This window comes from Phyllopteryx taeniolatus, chromosome 14, assembly GCF_024500385.1.
Source record: "Phyllopteryx taeniolatus isolate TA_2022b chromosome 14, UOR_Ptae_1.2, whole genome shotgun sequence".
NCBI classification, from domain to species: domain Eukaryota; kingdom Metazoa; phylum Chordata; class Actinopteri; order Syngnathiformes; family Syngnathidae; genus Phyllopteryx; species Phyllopteryx taeniolatus.
This window is the reverse complement of record NC_084515.1, coordinates 15,071,173-15,093,582: the sequence shown is the minus strand read 5'-3', so window position 1 is coordinate 15,093,582 and position 22,410 is coordinate 15,071,173. Positions and strand designations below refer to the sequence as shown.

The window sequence follows — 22,410 nt, the reverse complement described above, 5'->3', positions numbered from 1 at the left end:
GAGGATAAAACCTTGACACTAATGTATGTAAAAAAAAAAAAAAAACATTTTTCTTCCTATTAATGTATAATGGTGTTTTTTTATGATTCATCATAAAAAAATATGAATCGAGAGAATGCTGAGAGTCAAGCATTCACCTAATGTTTAATATTGCGTGGTACCACCGTTGCCATTTCTCATATACATACCGTGCGGCTCATTGGAGAAGTATTTGTCCTCATCCCAGTTGCAAAGAATTGTACTTCTTTCTCAATAGGAACAAAGCCGTCATGGTGCAACCACGCAACGATGTGATGGCATCCTCGAAAGATCATTGCCATTGCCATGCTGAAGGGTCATTCATATGTCGATTGCGATGATGATTATTATTATTGTCAAGAAGTGTAATTAGGCGTTTTGGTGCTGCCTTAACAAGTGAAAATACAATCAAATGCTTTTGCTGTCTTTATGGGCATTCGCCTATATTGCTCTAGCCTCAACAACAGCAACAACACAACAGAAAAAGGGCTTTTCACGGTAAAATAATTTATTTACAGATATACAATTAGGAAACGCACCCTGAGCGATGCTGACACACCGCATGGCTCGAGTGTGATTTATTTGCATGGCCTTGGCCATTCACTCTATGAACTCTATCTAACTAACTAACTCTATCTAACTCTATCGTTTATAATTGATGCGACAAACTGAGATTAACCGCCTAATCTTTGTCTTTAACCTTAAAAAATGTGCTGATCTCAAATTCAAGCCAATGCAATGCTGACATCTACAGGGATCTGTTAGTCATTACATTGGTTTACACACCTGAATTTCACAGACAGGCTGGGCGAGACTCTTTTCCATACCTACCCATCGAAAAACGGACTTGACGAATACATTCATCGGTGGCAGTAAGCTTTTGGATTCCAGTTGACGAATACTGTATAAACATCCACGGCAATGAAAGAGTTAAGAAAGCTGGGAAGTGTTTAAAATGTTCTCTTGTCATGCCATGTTATTCGCTCTTGGCTAATAAATGACTACTAGTGTGAAAGAGAGAGTCACAGAATTTACCAATAACTTTATTTTATTTTCCAGAGTACAATACAAGAACAGTCTTGAAAAGTTTGAGGCACTTTGATGAATGATAAAAGTGAAGGCAGGATGAAACCTTAAAATCCATTTTAAAAACACTCCTCTTCAAAACTCAACATGCCTACACATAAGTAGCTGTATTGTAATCGCTAATGGTGGGTTTTCTATTGTAGCCTATGTAAAGCATGCATCGTCTTTCAATAACAGAAAATCAGTATGATATAAAATAACCATTTGACTTGCTTATAAAATGTGATATTGAGTTGGGGGGCTGGATAGTAAACATGCAATGACTGAAAACGTGTGGCTCTGTTAGCATTCAGGAACGTGATGATTCTTTATCAAAACATGTCACATTTAATCTGCTTCCAGCAACACTCATCCATGCTATTGAAACAAAAGCCTTCCATATGAAATACCCCTATTTCTGAGAACAATCAGCAGTCGTGCCTCCCAAGAAATCAGCCAATAAATCCAGTTTGGCAGCAGTCAATAAATATCTCGGAACACTCTCGGTTTCTGTCTTGATAAATTAGTCGAGTTAGAGACGTAACTAACTAGGCGTATGTTATTCGGGGAAAGCACAAAATGACACTGGACAGTAACGAAGACAATTCTCAACAGTTTCTTGGTGTGTATTTTATTTGAACTCTGAAGTCCATTATATTCTGTAATCCTTTAAATGGTCTGATTGTTGTTCAAAGTAGCGCAAATCTTCAAGTGCAGAGTCTTTAAGATATTACTGTTAAATAACACAAAATATGTCTAGATCCAGACTGAAGTTTTTCCGTTTTTTACAATGGTGGCAGCCTTCTCCGTGGCCGACTTGGGCCTGGCACCGTGCTTCTCCTGGACCGTGTTGACTCGGTTTTGTTCCGCCGTGGTAGTCCCGGACACAGGACTGCTGGTTCTGGAGGTCTGCTGGTGGTTTTTCGTTTGGTACGTCTGAAAGGCCATGTCCAGCTGCTCCTGGGCCACCCGCAAATGGCGGTGGAGACTGGCCAGGTCGGAGGGGATGTTCTCGTCCGGGCTGGTGCACTGCTGCTCCTGGGCCACGTTGGCCATGTTCTGCTCGTGGGTGGTGATGAGGCTGTTCGGCATCCTGCCGGGCTTGTCCGTCTTCATCACCAGGTTGTATCTGGGAGGGGAGGCCGGGATGTTACGGGAGAACGGGTAGCCGAAACTCCGCCGACCCCGGTTCCTCTTGAGGCGCAGGGTGTCTCGAAAAGTGCCGATTCCCAGGTGAAGCATCTCGCACACGTTCAAGATGAGGCAAAGGCAGCTTACCACATACATGATGAGAAGGAAGATTGTTTTCTCGGTGGGCCTGGAGATGAAACAGTCCACTCGGTGTGGACAGGGGAGCCTGTTGCACACAAAGGAAGGACTAACTTGAAAGCCATACAGGAGGTACTGTCCCGCAAGGAAAGCGATCTCAAAGATGGCTCGCGACAAGAGCTGAAGAACATAGATCCGCATCAGCCCCTCTTGCAGGATTCTTCTGCGACCGTCATGCTTTGGCTGCTCTTTGCAAGTGCCGCTTACCACCTCTGGTTTGCTCTCCGGACCCTCCAGCGCATCTTCGTAGATCATCGGCTCCGCGTCGTCATCCTCCCCCTCCAAGACGTCCTCCAGATGGTGGCTTCCCCTCCATCTCGAGTGAGCCGGTGGCTCTTTGCGGCTCCTGTGGTTCCTCCGCCGCTCCTGCTCCGACGAGCGGGCGATCTTGTGAATTGCGTAGCCCATGTACATGATTGAGGGCGTGGAGATCATGATGATCTGGAAGACCCAGAAGCGTACGTGCGACAGCGGCGCAAAGGCATCGTAGCACACGTTGTCACAACCCGGCTGCTTGGTGTTGCAGGTGAACTTGGTCTGCTCGTCCGAGTAGATGGACTCCCCTCCGACGGCCGTGAGCACGATGCGGAAGATGATGAGCACAGTGAGCCACACTTTGCCCACAAAGGTGGAGTGGTTGTGGATCTCTTCCAGGAGACGGGTGAGAAAGCTCCAACTCATGTTGCTCTCGCTAGCTTTTCAACTAGAGTCTGTGGAGAGAGAAAACACGGTTGAATCACTCAATGTATGCAGGGAGAGTTGCACCATTATCAACAGTCCTGTAATACTGTATTAATTCCGCCTGTCCGTTTTAAAAACTCAAACATGGCCCTTAAGCACAAATGTTTGCCCACCTCTAGCTGTAGCGCCACCATTTTGGTACCATACCACTACGCTTGGTGCCATAAGAGAAGGGTGCCCAAAAGTCGGCATTTTCCCTGCTGGCGTGCGCAACCTTTCGACAAATGGACACAACTATTCACTCTTCGTTCTTTTCATAGTGTCTATGATTCGATGGCGAGCCCCTGAGTTCACGGCGCCCCGCCTGCCCGGCGTGGGATGTGCCATCTCCCCTGCCATCTGAGGGAACAGGAGAGGCTCTGCCGTGACCCCCCCCCCAACCTCCTCCCCAAGTCCCCGAAGACCCCTCCCTTATGCTCCAGCACATCCGACACTGGGGAAGGCTACATGGCCTTGTAGAGACAGATGGCACCAATGGTGGGTAAATGTGCCTCAGGATGGCATGACATGAGGGGCTGCCTTGCGATGAATACTTCCATCCACAATACACCTTTAAAATGAGTACGATGTACTGTAGGTCAGCTGATATCGTTCTAAACAGGTGCAAGGAGAGGTTTGATTTATTTAAATAGACTATTACATCATCAATCTAAAATGAACTTGTGAGGGAAATGATTATATGATTTGTGACAATTATTATAGACAAGAAAGTCATATTTAGTGAAAAATATTTTTAAAAATATCAAAAATGTCCTTAACATTTCTTTCAAGGTCAAAGTGACTGGTCGTAGACATCTGTAACATTGTTTGTAAATGATAAAGCATTGTACATAAATAATTATTTAATAAAAAAGAATTGAAAATATGTAGTTATTATAATAAAAAAAATAATATGATTAAATACAAATTAGATTTTTATATTTATAAAATAGTTACAAATATTTCAATTGTGTAATTCCATTTTTTCTTTTTTCTTCTTTTTTTGGGTAATATAACAGACTGGTAGATCTGTACTGAGATCCTACACGATAGAAATGTCATAAATCAAAATAATCAATCAAAAAAATAAATTATTTTGCCCCGCCCGTGTTTGAAATAAGGTAACCAAAATATTAGGTACACCGCTCATTGCGATGCATTGCAGTTCTTGTATTGTTTCTTACTAGATGTCTAATAAACTGCAGCCTTTGTGGTTGTAAATTCTTTTGATTAAATGTAATAGATATATTATGATCAGGTATTTAGTGTCAGTATATCAGGGTTAGGGTTAAATATACATGTTACATTATTTCAGTAATTTTTGTGCTTTGCATTTACAGCAGATTTTTTCAAAGACCTCTGCTATGCCCACTTAAGTGGAATGTTATTAATTGTAAAATCGATAATGGAAGAAAAAAAAAACCCACCTGGAGAAGTGGCACATGCATTTCCCGTCCTAAAGGTCCCCCTTTTGATCCCCTGCCCAATCTGAGGCGAAGAACACCACCTCCATCCTAAAGTCCCAAACTCCTCTGTTCTCTGGATACTCTTCAAAACCCCAAAACAACGCACGAGGCTTTCTTTTTGGATCGGTTTTCCCTCCTCACATTCTGGCTCGTGTCTGGATTCTATTACTCCAGCTTTCTGACTATGTAGAAAGTCTTAAAGAACAAGGGGGGAAAAGAAATCCTCCTCTGGCAAGAGTCCCTCATCTAAGAGTCGAGATGTGTAAATATGCTAGTGCGGAGTGAAATGAACACCGACGTGAGGGAGCGTGTTCATCCCCTCACACTCGGTGCTCATGTGCAACATTTGTAACGCAGATGATGAGCGGTCCTCACTGTTTTTTTTTTTTACTCTCTCTGTATGTATAGCTCTCTCTCTTGCGCTCTCGCTCTCTCTCTCTCTCTCTCTCTCTCTCTCCTTAAGCTACACACACTGACCACAACACACCTGTGCAAGCTGACGAGATCCAATAAAAGAGTTCAAAACATCTGCTTCTAAAAAAGTTAATGCTGCCCAATCTTGATGGACATTTAAGTCAGGCATTTACAAACCGTGTTTATTACTGTGGTTGAAGAATGAAGTGGTAATTATCAACAATAATTTTATTAATTTACAGCACTGAAGTGGTATTTCTTTTTTGGGGGGGGGGCGGAATTTATATTACAAGAATTAAGTGGTGCTTCTTACAATTCTTATTGTGTTCTTCAAACAAATGTAAATGCTAGACAAGGATAGCCCAAGTAAACTTAAAATGCAGTTTTTAAATGGTGATTTTATCTATCAAGGGGGGGAAACTATTGAAAGCTACATGGCACTGTGTGAAAATCTTGTTGCCCCCTTTGCTGAATCATGAATGAAGTGTAGGTAATTACATTTTTTGGAAAGCTGAGTTCATGTTCACTGACCACACCCAAGTCTGATTAGTTCCAGAACAATACATTCAAGAAATCACTTAAATAGAACCTGTCTGATAAAATGAAGTCAGCCAAAAGATCTCAAAAAGCTGCAACAAAATGCCACAATCCAAAGAAAATCGAGAACACATGATAAATAAACTCATTGATCAATCTATCAGTCTGGAAAGGGTTGCAAAGCCATTTTTTAAAGCTTCAGGACTCCAGCGAACCACGGTGAGAGCCATTATCCACAAATGGAGAAAACATGGAACAGAACCTTCCCAGGAGCGGCCGGCCTAAACAAAAGTTACCCCAGGAGCACAGTGACAACTCATCTAGGAGGTCACAAAGGAACCCAGGACAACATCTAAAGAGCTGCAGGCCTCCCTTGCCTCAGTTATGATCTGCTCTTTACCAGAAAATCCTGAAGGAGAGTGTTCACCCATCTGTTTGTGACCTCAAGCTGAATCACACTTGGGTTCTGCAGCAGGACAATGATCTAAAACACACTAACCAGTCAACTTCTAAATGTTTTAAAAAAAAAAAAAAAAAAAGGTTTTCTAGTGGCCTAGTCAAAGTCCGGATGTGAATCTGATTGAAATGTTGCGGCATGACCTTCAAAAGGCAGTTTATTCAATCCATGCATTTTATCATTAGGGCTCAGGCATAAAGCATGCCTGAAAGAGCACAGGAAGTCTGCTATTTTGGTTTGAAGCGGCCATTTTAGGGTTATTTTGGCCATTTCAAATGCAAACACCAAGAGATGTTGTCCAATTGCTACCAAATTTAAACCACTTACCAGTACACTAGACACATGGACGACTCTAAATGGCAAAACCTTTGCGTTGTCGTCAATGCGTGTGGGCGCAGCATGATGGTTTGATGGGTCCGCATAAAACATGGCACTTCAACAACGCAGCTCCACAAGATCAGATCATGACCAAATGTCTTGTACGTGATAAAGGGAATGTGATTTGGGGAGTGTAAAATAAGACTTTGACGACAGAAATATTCTAGACAAGACATGAGAGTCTTCAGAGCAGATCCGCTCAGTCACTTGTCGTAATGATAATATTTACATCTTCCATCCAGCAGCACGGACAGATAACAGAGCGTACCCAAGTTTGCTGTCGTATTCGGGAAGGGATCCTTCAAAAGTCAAGTCATGGCGGTTTAGTGCCTGGCTTGTATCTGCAAATCGTCAAGGTGAACATAAAATGCTAAAATGTTATTCTTGCATGATCCTTAATAACCCTTAATGATGACTAGCTACAAAGAGGACTATAGTAAACAACCGTCGCAAATAGCGAAAATCCCCAAATAATTGAGGTCTCAATAAAAGGGAGTCTCACAAGATGTTGGCAAAGCTTTTAAAACGCAGAGGACCGTAAAGCATCGACACCATACATCTAGCGTGGACACAATCGTGAACCCATGTCACATAAACGCTGTATTTAGTAGTTAAATTATACTTGTTTTGCTTTTGTCTGAGCACAAAAACTGCGAATAGATGAGTTTCTCAGTGAATAACAGATGATCGTTTCACAAAAAAAAAAAGACACCAGTCAATATGCAAATTTGTGAATGGCGAACCGTGAATATGCAGGGATTCACTGTTACATTGTATTAGCATCATTGTCTCACTTTTGTCAGAGCAGAAGCAACAAGACGAGAGAGGGTCTCGTTGCTGGCTGAGTAGTTTCCAGTCCAAAGAAAAGCCATATGGGCCCGCAGGGCTCCTCCCCTCGCAGCCTGCCCTCTCCATGTGACGGAGGAGATGTGGCATAGCTAGCACCCCTGGTGAGAAGACAGGGGATGCTGCTGGAGTGAGCAGTGGGGATTTGGACATGTGCAATCCCGCAGGGACAAATAAGCACGTGTTTGCCCCCCCCCCCCCCCCCCCCCCCCCTCAAACTTTTAACACTTTTCTCCCTGCTGCTGCGGCAAAATCTTTGCCTCCTCCAAACGACGCAGATGACTGATAAGTGAACATTGGAGACAGTCAAAGTCAACGTCACTTTGAGTCAGCGTTCCTCGACAGTGAGGGGAAGTGGCTGGCTGTGATGGACAATTAGCACTCGCAGGTCGCAGTGATTTAATGAAACATGATACTGACATGCACATCCACTCTTTAAATAGCGTCATTTGACAGATAGAGTAAGCTTTATTCTTTTTTTTTCCCCACTCTGCCCTGACCGTAAATATTTCATTTTCTGTTTTTATCATTAACATTTTGTAGTTGGAATTGCATCAAAGCCAATTTGCTATAATCAATAAAATGAGAGTATAGAGGAATATATGGCTACAAAATACTTTTTGTAAAGTTTTTATTAAAAACACTAATTGAAAAATGTGTGTAGCTGGATTACGCAACTGCCTGCTGTAACAAACGATTTAACAAGAAGAAATGGCAATGCATATATCTGTTTTGTTCTAATAACTTTAAAAAAAAAATTTGAAAAAATAACCGTACATAAAAGTATTCACTTGCTCTACACAAATGCCAATCTGCTTAAAAAATACATTAAATGAGAGCGAATAAAACATTTGTGACAATCCATGCATGCCATTGTTTGTTGTATGAATTTGACAAGAAAAGTATATCATTAAAATAACTTGTGCTCAAACAAATACAATTAAATAATAAAATTAATAATAGATTACAAACATACTTTAAAAAAAAAAAATCTTTTCAGACCTTTGTATCATTTCTTTAATTACAAAAGTATTTTATATATATATTTTTTTTCTCTTCAAGGTCCAAACTATGTTACTAGTAAAGCCAAGTGCTATTTGCACTGAAGATTTCTATGTGTGTGTGTGTGTGGGGGAGACAAAACATGATCCACTTGCTGAAGACTTCATTCAATGTACCTGACAATCTAGTACTGGATCTAATTAGGTGTACCCAATTTTGTGGCCAGTCAGTGAACTAGTTTCTGAGACTGTCTCCGAACATTCAAAAGTCAGCGCAGCTTGAAACCAAACCAGCAGCGGATTCCGAGCAATGACAACAGAGACGGTCGCCCTGGTGTCCTCAGATAATTCGGGCTGTTCTAGCTGTGGGACAGTGTGCTTCATGTTGATAACTATTGATTGAAGCGCCAGCAGCCTTTCTCCTGTAAGACATGTTTTGACATTGCTCGCCGTCCAAGGTCTGGCAACATGCGACAGGCAAACAGCACTCTTTAATATTCATAAGGTTATATTTGGGTGTGACATGTAGAACAGACATTTATATTTTAACGGAAATGTGTATAACTTGCGCACCCCTCCTCAGTGATTCCCAAACCGTATGCCGTTGCAAATTAATTTGTCATGACATCATCAGGTGTGCTGTGGAAAATGATCCAATTCCGCTTAATTGATCCGAAAAGTATTATTTGCTTACTACAAATAATGTATCTTTGTTCCTATGCTAGCTACGTGCAGTGAAACAGAAACATGTAAAATACTTAGATGCTCACAGTGCTACCAAACTTAATAGAATTAACATAACAGTAATCACTGTGACAAGAAGAACTTCTCAATATAACTAGAATAAAGTTGTAATATTACGAGAAGTACACCTAATTTATATCATACACTCAGTTCCAACATATGCAGTTTAAGGATTTATTTTTTTAGCAATAGTGGGAGGGCGATTATTTTTGGGTTATTTGATCAATAATCAATAGGAGAACCGATTCGATGGTGAAAGCCCTGTTGTAATGTTACGAGAGAATAGTCATAATATTTGATGAATGAAGTTGAATTAGCCCGAGAAAAAAAGGACAAAATCTTCTTCTAACGATCGCATAGAAGACAGGCCTCGACATTGTTGTCTGTCAAGCGTGTTTCACCTTTAAGAGGTCAGTGTGAGCTGTGAGGGTTGGCAGCGCAGCCGAGTTAAGATGTCGACGCGACGGCAACTCTCCTTGACTGCCACTAATGTCATCGCAAGTTTATTTTTATTTTATTTTTTAAACCACACGGTCGTGCTGAGCAGAGTTGATGCGAGCAGACTGCGGGGCTGTGGAGGTCTGCATTTATGTAACAGATCGAGCTGCCCCCGTGTGACTCGGAAATGCCCCCACACCCCCCCAAACCCCTACGCCACCCCCCCTCGGAGAAAAGAGTGACACAAGACACCAAAGCCAAAACATGCAACTGCTCCTGCGCCGCCTGTGCTCTGTGGCACTATCATTCAATTGCTGCGGTCTGGGTGGGTTCGGTGGGGGCGAGTTATCCCATAGGCTGCCTGAGAGTGGTGGCAGTCCTATCTCATTTGCTCATCTGGCTCCTCGTTTTCTCAGCCGAGACTATCCTACCCGCGGGCCCAGCGCGTCCCGTGCCAGTTTGACTAAGGCCCGGCTCCACTGAAGCGACGGAGATGAAAAAGCCTTGAGGTGGGCGCCGGCAAACTTGCACTGCGTCTCGCGCGCAGGAGCCGGGGCTACTGGCTTTCTGCGCGAGTGTGTCGCCGTTATAAATCTCCCACCCAAAAAGACAATGGGAGCCACCATGCATAGTCAATGTACAACCTGCTGGCCTATCTGGATATTTAATAGCAAATCATACAAAAAGAACGTACTGGACGAACGTATCAACAAAAGTGTGTGGGGCAAATAATGGCTTAGCGTTTGTCTAAAATCGCACTGTGGCGAGCAGCACTTTGTGCAATCAGTAAAGAGCGCTATGACAATAATGTGGCAGCGGATGTCACAGAATGACGAAAAGTCGGTTGCGCTATTCTCCAGCAAGGCGAGCGCCTCTGGAAACACACACTATGCTACATGCTAAACTAAAATAGCACTCGCTAGAGAGCAGACCTCCGCCAAGGCTGAACAGTTTCAGAAAAGTGAGGAAGTTTTTAATTCAACATCGTTTGTCCAACTGCATTGTGGCGAATAGCTGGCAGTTTGGAAGCCTTGACGACGATCGGGCAGTAAATGCCAAACTGCGCAACCAAAAATGAAGACCTTAATTATCCTTAATAATGACACAGTTCAAAGGTCTAGATATGATTGATGGAATTTGATAATAAATTCTCCTGAGGTGGAAGAATTCATATTAAAATAAATAATCTAGATACAGTCTTGTTGATGGTGGGTAGTCGGTAGTAACAACCTTCCATTTACGTCATTACTTAAATAAATTGTGCTTGTCGGAATTAATTACATGCTGCCATACTTTTTACTTTTACCTGAGTATGTTTGAGTTTAAGAACCGCTACTTTTACTCAGTTACATTGAGCTACATTCTGGTCGCTACTTGTATTTTCATCTACAGGTGTTTATTATTGCTTGCGCAATCGATTTTGCCACTTCAGAGAGACTCGTGTCGCGTGACTGTTTCACCAATGCAACGTAATTTACGAGTGACGTTTGCCTCCATTTGACCAATGAAATTGAGCCAGGGAGTCACATGACCGCACACAGTGACCACCAACCCTAACCCCACACAGAAGCAAAGTGTTTATTGTTATAATTATCATGTTATTTTATGAAGATTTCGTTTTTTTATTGTTTTAGTCGAAGTGATGTTGGGCAATATCTGAAGTTGCACATTTGTACTTTATATTTTTGACTATTTCACATAAGTGCTCTGATTATAAAAACAATGAATCAGAAGTTACCATTTCCTCAGTACTTAAGTAGTTTTTTTCACTGAGTACTTTTAGTCAAGTAATTTGGAGAGCTACTTTTTTCTTTGCCATGAGACATATTATTCTAAAGTAACAGTACTCACAATTTAGTATAGGGATAATAATATCAGGGATAAGAATGAATATACTGCACAGTGAGTTGATCAATCATTCTGAAAAATTTGTGAATGTGATTATGTTGGTCGTAATTTGTGAATGCGATAATGAAATCAAAATAAAATAAAACTACTGACATTTTGAAGACAGCTTACAGACATGTAATGGTCAATACAGTTAGTTAATTATATCCTTTGTATGATATTTGGCAGCTATTTAAAAAAAAAAAAAAAAAAAGTCGCAGTGAGTTGACTTTCCTGTTCTGTGTTTATCGCTTTTTTTTTTTTTTTTTTTTTTTTGGGCATCACTGGTACCCTTCTCATGTTCCTGACACAGTTTGAGTTGAAAGCAGCGCACAATGATTTCTTCACTAGCATCCGCTACATGTGCACCGCTGTGTGTCTGTGGGCTCCATTTCGCAGTGACGCCATCCCATGTTTGGCCCTTTGTCAGCTGCTAAGTGCGCTGGAGACCGTCGCACTCTCATTGAGCATGACGTGATGTGGATGCTTAGTATCTCGGTGACAACGAGCTTTACATCGCAATAATCCAAAACCACTTGCTGTTGGTGTCGTGCAGTTGATTCTCTTGTTTTTATTAAAATAGATTGTCCCACAAATACTTTTTTTTTTTTTAACAGATAGGAAGTATTTACGTGACTGCACAAAATGATAAATTATGGTAAATGAGATTTAATGAACATAGTGACTCACGTGTATAGAAAAACATGCCATTGATATTATTGATGGAAGTTTATAAATTATTACGGACATCAATTAAATAATTGAGCTATGATTGATGAAATATGCTGAATAGAATTTCATTTCTGCTATGAATAAGAATATACAAACTGTATACAATAATTGAGATATTACTGATGTCATTTACACAAATACTTTGTGTAATTATGTTATTTCTCCGCCTAGTGACATCTTTTACATCCTGAAGTCTAGTTAATGTTTTGCATCTTTTTTCATCCCACGTCATAACTTCAACTTCCCAAGTTTTCCCATCAGGGCACTAAAATCCGGCTTGCCATCCATCCAAAGGAAGACAATAACAAAGCTCTGCCTGCAAAGCCTGGTGGGGGTTGGGTGGTCTTCATCTTTGACATTATCTTGTCTTAACCAGCCGTGTCATAAAGGCCGAGCAGGGGCACGCCCGGAGGAGCGGCAGACCTCGTCAGGGTCATTTGCGGTAGCAGAGAAATGTTAACTGCATCTTCCATCCTTCCTCCTCTTGATGCCTCAGTCAAACTCAGTGAAGTACCAACACTGCAGGGGGCCCCAAGGGGGCACCAAGGGGAACCTCGCACACTCGCTCACTGCCTCCTCTTCACGCAACGACAGCTCCTTTCCGCGCATTACTGTATATATCGGCTTCTTGTGAGCAGATGATACATGACTCAGCTTTTAAAGGCGGCATTAAGCGTGTTTGAGGTTAATCATTTACACGTGTTCAAGGTCATACAGTGAACGCATCAAGGGTGAATTTCTAGGAATAGTTTATTTATTTACTGGTTATGAGAAAAAGCTCAATTTTAAAAAGAACTTGGAGATACAGTATTTGCTTCTTTTCTTTGTTTTTGCGGTTGCAACATGTAGCCACAAGGTGGGAACCATGTATTCCAATAGGAGTCTCCGAGTTCATCAATGACAAAAGTGTGTTTTTCATGACTTGGGGTGTCGAGACAAATTCTAAAAAAAAAATATTATGATATGTTGAAGTTATTTAAGCATTGAATAAATATTTTAGAAGTGCCAAAGAAGTAAATAAACAAGACAAGTCCTAAGAAAAGTCAAACATATATCATTTTTACATTATATATATAAATCATATATAATAAACAGGTCTAACTAGCTTCATCAGCCAAATTACTTATTGAACCAGCTCCTATCCAAAACATATAAACCCGATGCCTCAAAAATGTATTTCATATTTGTTGTATTTATAGCGGACTTTAAATGTGGGAAATTAACCTCTCTGTTATGTTGGTGTTAATATTTTTTCATGAAAATAAAATACCCTGTTGGCCTTGTTTTAATCTTCTTTTTTGTTTACATAATTTATATTACATATACATGTGTATTTGTCAGTATTCTTGAATTCGTATGGGCATTAAACACGCAAGGAAGTAAAGGAGGAGGCAGAAATGTCTCAATTGTTTTATGGTTAGTCATACAGCGGGTCACTTTGACCCATGAACGTTATTGGTGTACCAAAAAATGACACGTGAACATTTTTGGTGTACCAAAGAACAAACATAAATAGGAAAGTTAACTATTTTCCGGCTCTCTGATGGATATTTAACCATACAATCGGGACAATGACCTGTGATGTGTCCCACTGAGCCATTGTGGGGTAACAAACAGTCCAGGAGCAATGACCCAGCAAGTATGAAAACACACAGCGGATTCTGGGATATTTCAAAAGCCCTATCGGGGGCCGTTTGCGGTACTCCGAGGCCTGTGCTAAACCTACGACAAAATAGGACACAACAATTGCATAACAGATTTTACGTAACCATCTGAAGGTGTCATTTTAGGGGCGTTTCAGCCATTCCCAGGGGTCGTACCTGTACCAACTCCTGCTTGGGAATCCACCCGATTGAGCCCAAATCTGAACTGTGCATATTCGATTTCACCGGTGTTTTCCAACCTTGATTCAACTAAGCCAGATGTTTACATTAGAAAATCTCACTGCACACCACAAACAGAAATGTCAAAAAGTACACACAGTGTTCCCTTGCATATTGGCGATTAGCTACTCATGGATGCACCTAGTCGCAGATGTATTTGAGGAAACCTATCCTCCGTTATTTGCGGGAAAACACCCATTTGCTGTTTTGATGCGCTGGCCATAGCCCTGTCCAAAATAAAATATGGCTTTGGCTTCATCTTGTGGCACGATGTTGAAGTGAGGGTGTGAGTTAATTATTTATGTACCTTCTGCCAATTAGTGGAAGAGCATGTAATTATTCTGGCTGTCACTACACATGGCTGGCATAGATAGCTGAACAAAGATGCATTATTTGTCGTAAATACATTTTTGGATGGGCGAAGCTTAATGTGACGTTTCATCGCAGGGTGTGGGCGGAGCCTGGCCTCAAACTTCGGTGATTCGCCATGAAACACGAAACTGTCATAACTTGGTTCAACAACCTCTGGTTTTAATCAAAATTGCTGTGTACTGTACTGCCATGAGATGAAACATAAATCACCTTCTATAATTTGTCACGGCGCCATCTCGTGGCAATAAGAGATTACCAAAATGGCACGTGTTTATCTTTTGCTTGTCGGGAAATTACTGGATTTCTTACATATTCAAACAAGTGATATTAGACAAATGAAAGATGAGCGATAATAATAATAATGAAACATGATTAAAATAATAAAATAAAAAACAATTCCATTTTATTTTTACATTTTAAAAATATTTTTGAGTTTCGATTTTTTTTAAAACATAATAGGAGGGTTAAATGTAATACCTAAATGAAAGTGATGCAGCTAGGTCGAGAAGGTTTAGATCACATATAAAATGGCTATAATTGCTAAATGGTAATATTTTTGAGGCGAAAACTCTTAAATTAAAGCTGAAACTGTATTTACATCACATCGATTGTTTTAAATCAAATCCAATGTGCTGGTCCAACACATCATCACTGTCACTGTCACTGTCACTGTCCAAGTACTTGTGGACCTAACTAATGGCTACTTAAAAAGTCCCTTACTTACCTGTCCACGTGGATAGAGCGCCGGTCTTTTCTATTTTTTATGGATGAGCACGCTGGACGAGCGTCCAGAGGCATTGTTGCGCTGCACTCGCACTCGGCAACAGCAGGATGGCAAGTGAGACAATGGGTCATTTTTCATCAAAACCGATCCCCACCAAGTACAGGCAGCACGCTCAGGAGAGTGCTCAGCCCATTGCGAAGGCCCCCATTGTTCCCTCACCGCCTCCACGGCCCTGACTCTTTCTTTATTAATGATTTTTTACTACAGCTCCATTCATGCCTTTTTTGTGTGTGTTTGTTTTTAGTTTTTGGTGTAAGTCCGTCAGCAGGATGGAGGCAAAAAGACAGTGGATTGCGGGGGCTCATCGCTCCACAAATCCATTCATTAATTGAAGAAAAATCACACCAAGTCCATTCAACATTAGGTACACGTGCACAAAATCTGAATGTGGTTAAGTCATTGAAAGCACAATTGGAGTGTTGAGTTTGGTCAACTAAAGTCTTATTTCATCATCATCTCTGCGAAAGTCACTCAAAAGGAGAATGTTCACCTCTGCAAAGCAGACTCTTACATATTGCATAGTCTAATGTGTAAAACCACTCTTGTGCTGGTTTTATTTGTTGTTAAAGCATCTTTGGCCCTTTTCCAAAGGTTATTGTCAAAGGCATTTTTTCCCCCAGCTGGACACATGGGACTTTTTTACTTGTTGACACAAATGTAGCCTGACTCCTCTTTTTTGTCCAACATTCTGTCAAAACAACAGCCTCACTTCTTTTTTGACTTTATGTGTCACCTCTTATTGATACTGAGGCATTACGTCGAGCTGTGAAATAAAGCCATAAAACTTCAATGTCAAAAAGTTGTAGAATGCGTGTGGATGATGACATTTCCGTGCCAAATTTCAGCATAAACTTTTGTGGGGTATACTTGGAGCTGGTCGTCTTGTGAACAAAATCATTTGAGTTGGATAATCTGTGACAGTTGTTGTGCTTTGTGTTAACATGACATACAGTTAGAGTATGTTACTTGAAACATGGCGCAGTGGGAGGAAAAAGTATGTGAACCCTTCAGACTTCCTGAAATGTAGTCCGATCATATTAATCACAAGAATAAACAGTGTATGCTTAAGCTAATAACACACAACCAAAGTATATTTTTCCATATTTTTATAGAACATGAGCTGTAAACATTCACAGAACCGGGAGGAAAATGTGAACCCTTGAATTTGATAACTGGTTGACCCTCCTTTGGTAGCAATAACCTCAACCAAACGTTTCCTGTCGTTGCAGATCAGGATGAATTTTGGACCATTCCACTTTACAAAACTATTGCAGTTGAACAAGATTTTTGGTATGAATAGCTCTCTTGAGGTCATGCCACAGCATCTCTATTGGGTTGAGGTCAGAACTTTGACTGGGCCACGCCAGCTTCTTCGGAAGCCATTCTGTTGTGGATTTGTTTCTGTGTCTCCTTGGAAGAGAATCAACAGTGCTTTCTCCAGTTATAAAAAAAATAAATTCTAAATATGGACAGATGAACATAGACTTTTAGAGATACTTTTCCAGCTTAATGTATAAAGTCCTGACCTCAAATCAATTGAGATGATTCACTCCAGACATCCCGGAATCTTGCTGAACTGCTACATTTTAGTAACGCGGAATTGTCCAAAATTCATCCTGATCGCTGTGCATGTTTGCTCTGCAACTACAGGAAATGTTTGGTTGAGGTTATTACTGCCAAAGGCTCAAGGGTCAACCAATTATTAGATCCAAGGGTTCACTTACTTGTTGCTTTCTGTCCAGTAAATGTTTCCGTTATGCTCTATAAAAATGTTAAAACGTAGAATTCTTTGTGTGGTGGTATGACCAATTTATGGAGTAATTTAAGAAATTCCAAGTCTCCTTGGAAGAGAAGCAACAGTGCTGAACTTCCTCCATTCATAGACATTTTCTCTCATCGCTGACTGATGAACATCAAGACCTTTAGAGGTACTTTTGTGACCTTTTCCAGTTTTATCCAAGTCAACCATTTTTAATGGTAGGTCTTAAGACCTCTTTTGAGCAAGGCATGGTACAAATTTCAAACACGACGACAGGAAATGACTTTCTGAACATTCCCTTCCTCGCAAATCGGACATCAAAAGATGTCGATTCGGGAGTATGAAGTTGACGAATAAGTGTATAAACCACAGCAAGGCACACCGTGTTAAATGACTCAACAACGTTTGTGATCAGCATTTCAAAAACGACCACAGCTGCCGGTAACACGGTGTGTTTTTTGTGTGACAGAGGCCTGACTTGTATACAGACTGTTTGTCAATGACCTGGCTCGAGGCCATGCTGCTGTTTGGACATTCTGCATTAAGGACTAACTAAACACTGATGTGTGGTTTACATCAGCTGAATGGGGAAGGTTGCTTGATTGGACGCCAGTTGCTTCATCATAAGACGCAAACGAAATCACGTGCGCACGTGTCTGTGTGTGTGTGTGCGCGCGCGCCATGTGTTTCAATTTCGTCGTTGTTGTTTTGGTACAGTTTTAATGTTTTAGGCTAGGAAGAATTTATTTTACCACACAGAAAATTACAGCATACTATACGCTCAAAATCCTGCAATATGGCGAATTATGGACAATATGAATATTAAAAAAAACAAATCAGCGATGCACTGAATCCGCAATAGGCGAACCGCAATAGAGTGAGGGAAAACTGTATAATGGTATAAAATGATGTTCTATTGACTTTGATTTGGCTCTACTCTGACTGTTGTCATGGACGTGATTCCGTCCGTCTGTTTGTGCTGTTTGGCAATGGTGAGTGTTATACAGTGTGTTATGTTTTCATGTTTTATATTAGATTACCGGTTGCTCTAATTTTATACTCGTGTGACCGTTAAGAATGTTAAAATGTTGCTTAAAACAGTTAATAAATATTTTGTGATGGTCAGACTTTGGATTCTAGAACGAATTATTCCCAATTGAATTGATCTCAATGGAAAGTTTTACCAGCGTTGTCTTGGAACTTTCAGACTGAGGGCCACAAACTATGATTTTTTTTTTTTTTTTTTTTTTTTTTTAAATTGTTTTTTTTTTTTCTTACAAGATGGAACCTTGGACATTGATTAGTTGGTGATATGAAACACTCCATTTGGAATTTCCTTGACATGTACCGCACACACGTAATGAACATATGGCCTTCATCTACTGCAGATGTTTCCAAAGTCTTTAATGTGTGTTCCATGTGACCTTTTCTTTTGGAGACCATAAATTCTAAAGTTTTATGAGTTTGGACATGTTTTCCACTTTTTTGGGATTATGGTTTCGACCCGCTTGGACATTTTGTACACCAAAATTCCACTCGGTACATCTTATGTAGATGTAAAATGACTCAGCAAAATGAGTGACTGTTTTATTTGGTGACAAAAATGTACAGCATACAGAAACGTTAACTATCAAGTTTGTATCTGAACATATTTAATTGAATGGGGTGGGGGGTACTGTTTGTTTATTGCATTGGATTTCTATTTGATGTTCTTATTGTCCTTGCAATTAACACACTATTGTTAACGACTACAGGGAAACACAAGCACATATAATTTTTGTCATACTTTATTTATTTGATGAGGAAAATACACATTAACACACATCCTGTTGATCAGGGGACGTCACAAAAACACAAGCCAAGTGAAAGAAAACAACATATTATGCGATACGGGATACTATTTTTGTGTCAGATTCAATTGATAAGCATGTGATAGTAACATAACTGCAACTTGTTTTAGGTTTGATCTTGTAATGCAGAAATTTCAAAGACTTTTAAAATAAATATAGTCTTCCACGATCACTTTAAACTTCGGGGGAAATAACATTTACTGTCGAGTGTGTTAAGTGTTTCCAGACTGTGCAAAAGCATCCTTGCGCACACGTGTTTTTCTTTACAAAGTGCATGCCCAAAGTTACTCCCTTCCAGACTTTGATTTTCAACCTATGTGACCATCATTTAAAACAATATATTTGAAATATATACAGTATATATCTATATACATTACATTCACTTCAAGCTGTTGCACTCTTTACAAATAAAACATTGGCGAAGTTTCACCATACATACAATGCCTTACAAATGTATTACACCACCACTCTGTCTTGATTAAAGATTATGGTCATATTTAGTGAACGATAGGTCTTGAATTTGATTGCATTGCCCTTTGAAAAGTCTTCAATTTGCTGCTGTAAAACTCCACATTTAATATCTGAGTCTATATCGGAAGGGAACGTCTCCGACGGGCTGCATGGTTCCAAAGCCCCATCGTCGGACGTCTATTCCGGGGATCTCCATTCCGGGATCCAGCAGCTCAAACTCAAAGTAGACCAGCATAAGGAAGATAAACTGCTTGAGCTCGTTGGTGGCAAAGAAGCGGCCCGGGCAGATGGACACCCCGGCGCCCCAGGGCATGGTGTAGTACTTCACCTTCTTGCCGTCTTTATAAAACTCTGTCTTCCTGCTCCCGTCCGGGTTGAGGAAGCGGTCGTGTTTGAAGGCGGTCGGGTCAGGGTGGATGCCGGGGTCCATTTGCACGCCGCAGTAAGGGAAGACCCCCATCCGGTCCCCTTCGCGGATCAGGAACTCCTGGCCGTTGGCCATCTTCAGCGTCATGTCCTGGAGCACGGCCCTGGTGAGAAGGGGCGCGGCGGAGAGTCTCAGGGTCTCCTCCACGGCGCTGTCCAAGATTGTGGCCTTCACCAACATCTCGCGCGTCAGACTAAGCAAGGGTCCGCCGCGCCTGACTTCCTGGCCAGACTCGCGCACGATCCGGTCCACCTCGCCCTTGACGGCCGCCATGGCGTCCGGGTGCTTCATCAGGTAGAGGAGCAGCCAGAAGGAGGATGGGCCCGTGTTGCCCTGCGAGGCCCACAGGAGGAGAAACATGTACCTGTCGATCATGGCCTCGTCCATGCCCATCTCCTCCCGCACCCGCTGCATGTCCCACACCCAGCCGCTGATGTTGTCTTTGGTCTTCACCTTGCGCACCGACAAGACGTCCCAGAAGTAGTCCAAGAGACCCCGCAGCTCCAGTCTTCTCTTGGGAGGCAGCACGCCGTAGGCCAGGTTGGGGAAGAGCTGGTCGTACTTACGGAACTTGTAGAACAAGGCCTCCGATTCCACCCTGTCCTTCTCTTTGGCCTTCTCCTCTCCGTCCTTGCACTTGGGCGACACGTTGCCATACAGGGACAGGTAGCCCGCCCTGAAAACGATATTGTAGCAGTACATGAAGAGCCCGTCTTCTGTCCAGGCCTGTTTCTCTTTGCCGAGGTTGTGCAGCATCAGGTTCTGAAGATTGCCCGTCATGGACTGCGTGAGGACCTCCAAGCCGTCCCCCTTCAGATGCTTGTTGCTGGACTGTTGCAGGATGTGATGCTCGCTGTGAGGTGACCAGTAGCCGAAGACCCTGTGCACCAGGTGCTTGGCGAACATCTTGAAGTCCAGCTTCTCCCGGCTCTCCTTGACAAACGGCCCGAAGGACAAGGGGTCCTGCAGGAAGGTGACGTAGAAGCCACCCAGCTGGATGGTGAACACGTCGCCGTGCTTCCTTTGCATCCTCTGCAGGAACTTGACCGTGTCCCTGCGGAACTCCAAGACGTGGCCCAGCCAAGGGAAGAGACCCTTGTCCAGGGGGGGCTCCCCGGGCCTCCGCCGTCTGAACACCCCCAGAAGATACAGGCCCCCTAGCAACGCTGAGAGGAGCGCAAGAAGGATAGGCAGCAGCATCACTTCCATGACTGATCCCGCTGACGGAACAAGCATGGTTTGGAGTGAAGGTCCGCATGCTGACTCATAAATGCTCTTTTGGCTCCTCCCTTAGGTTTTGGTCTTCCCGGAACTGAGCAGGCTTCCATTTACGGACAGTTAGGAGCAGAATGTAAACAATGAACCACATTTGCTTTCAATTAGACTGTCATTGTTGTTGTGAAATGCCTCATTTACAAGCAAATGGAAAAATCCAGCTTTACAGTCATTCAAGTAGGAAAAAGCTGTTAGTTGGCTATTTGTGACTTAAGTGCTCGCATTGTTGCTCACAATCTCAGAAGCAAAGGCTAGAAAAAGACCCACACTGTCATATTTGATCTCAAATGTGACACACTTAGTGTACCTCTGACAAAGAGGCCGTTGATTATTATTTTTTTCTTTTAACCTTAACTAAGCTTAACTTTGTTTTGCAGTGATTTTTATGCAAAAAAAATAAATACTCCACATGCTGCCTTGTTAAAGCATCAACAAAAGGAACAGTGTGCAACCATAATTATTATTGGGGGTTTTTCCCCATAATGTGATTATCCAGAGAATAATAAAACAGAACCACTTCGGAGGTGACACCCATCGGGCACCATTTTGCAAATTAAGTATCCTGAGCATGTGGCGCCATCTGGTGGACGCCTGCCCCAATAAATTAAGCATTCTCAACCCGTTCAATCCGTGAGTTGAAGTGATTTTGTCTGTTTCGTGTCGACTATCTACACGATTTGCGTGGAAAAATACAGGGTGGCCATAAAGTATCTTTAAAATGTAACAAATTCATCACAAAACATAATAGACAAATCTGTGGAAATTCTTGCAAAACGGGAGTAGATATTAACGTGTTTTTTTTGTTTTGTTTGCTTCATTTTATACACACTATAAAATGGTTAGTTCACAACACTTCCCAAACTGTAAAGTAGAGAGTACATTTTCAATAGACTTTGTGGACACCCTGTATATCAAGAATATCACTATTGTAATGCGACTTTATCACCTAAATTATACTTAATTATACATAATTTCCCTGAAATCGGCTACAACACCACGTTGCGGAAACGTGCGGTTTCCATAGCAGCGACGAGCCCTAAAACTACGTAATTCCAGAGACTACCGAAAGTAAAGAAAATTACATTTTACGTACTTCCGTTTTCGTGTGATCGGTGAAACCTTTTTTTATTTATTTTTTTATACAGGGAACAAGACAGACACGATACCGTTTGTGGGTATACGTAAATAAGAATTAGAGACCCCGATTCAATACCCAGTTGCCTACGGTATGGCATCCGTTATCAGGCAACTGATTGAGCGGTAGCTTACGATCCATATGGTTGCTGGCTACTCTTGGTTGGAATTGACGACCTTTGGTTGTTGCGCATATCGTAAAACGGATGCTGCATTCAATTGTAGGATGTAGGTAGGTTTATCAATAATTTGGTCTGATATTCACCCCTTATTGGATCATTACTCGATCTAATATTGAAATAAAGTAAACTATAGTCGATAAAAAGTATTTTAATTGCATACTGAAAAATAAATGGCCTCACTAGGTAGTCTACTATTTCACAGTGTGCCATTTGTACTGGTGTCTCCGAACGCACCGCAATG

The 22,410-nt window shown here is 41.6% G+C and overlaps 2 protein-coding genes across 5 annotated transcripts; both read right to left on the bottom strand.

Annotated features, from left to right (window-relative positions):
* Positions 1-1,010: 1,010 nt before the first annotated feature.
* On the bottom strand, positions 1,011-22,270 carry gjc2 (gap junction protein gamma 2). Of its 4 annotated transcripts, none has more exons than XM_061796922.1 (2): positions 22,123-22,270; positions 1,011-3,122 (listed from the first exon to the last, which is right to left on the bottom strand). In XM_061796922.1, the coding sequence occupies exon 2, from the start codon at positions 3,091-3,093 to the stop codon at positions 1,840-1,842; it is 1,254 nt and encodes a 417-aa protein (XP_061652906.1). In that variant the 5' UTR covers positions 3,094-3,122; positions 22,123-22,270; the 3' UTR covers positions 1,011-1,839. The 4 variants fall into 4 exon arrangements, with proteins under 4 accessions (XP_061652906.1, XP_061652907.1, XP_061652904.1 ...); XM_061796923.1 differs by lacking the exon at positions 22,123-22,270 and adding an exon at positions 15,012-15,116 and having other exon boundaries at positions 1,012-3,122; XM_061796920.1 differs by lacking the exon at positions 22,123-22,270 and adding an exon at positions 4,560-4,786 and having other exon boundaries at positions 1,012-3,122.
* LOC133488702 (7-alpha-hydroxycholest-4-en-3-one 12-alpha-hydroxylase-like) lies at positions 18,602-21,841 on the bottom strand. Its single transcript, XM_061796912.1, has one exon. It carries the CDS (start codon positions 20,812-20,814, stop codon positions 19,255-19,257), a length of 1,560 nt encoding a protein of 519 aa, XP_061652896.1. The 5' UTR covers positions 20,815-21,841; the 3' UTR covers positions 18,602-19,254.
* Positions 22,271-22,410: the final 140 nt, after the last annotated feature.

Bases quoted from the DNA above. Each gene is read 5' to 3' on its own strand.
- gjc2 (XM_061796922.1), bottom strand. From the start codon at position 3,093: ATGAGTTGGAGCTTTCTCACCCGTCTCCTGGAAGAGATCCACAACCAC.
- LOC133488702 (XM_061796912.1), bottom strand. From the start codon at position 20,814: ATGCTTGTTCCGTCAGCGGGATCAGTCATGGAAGTGATGCTGCTGCCT.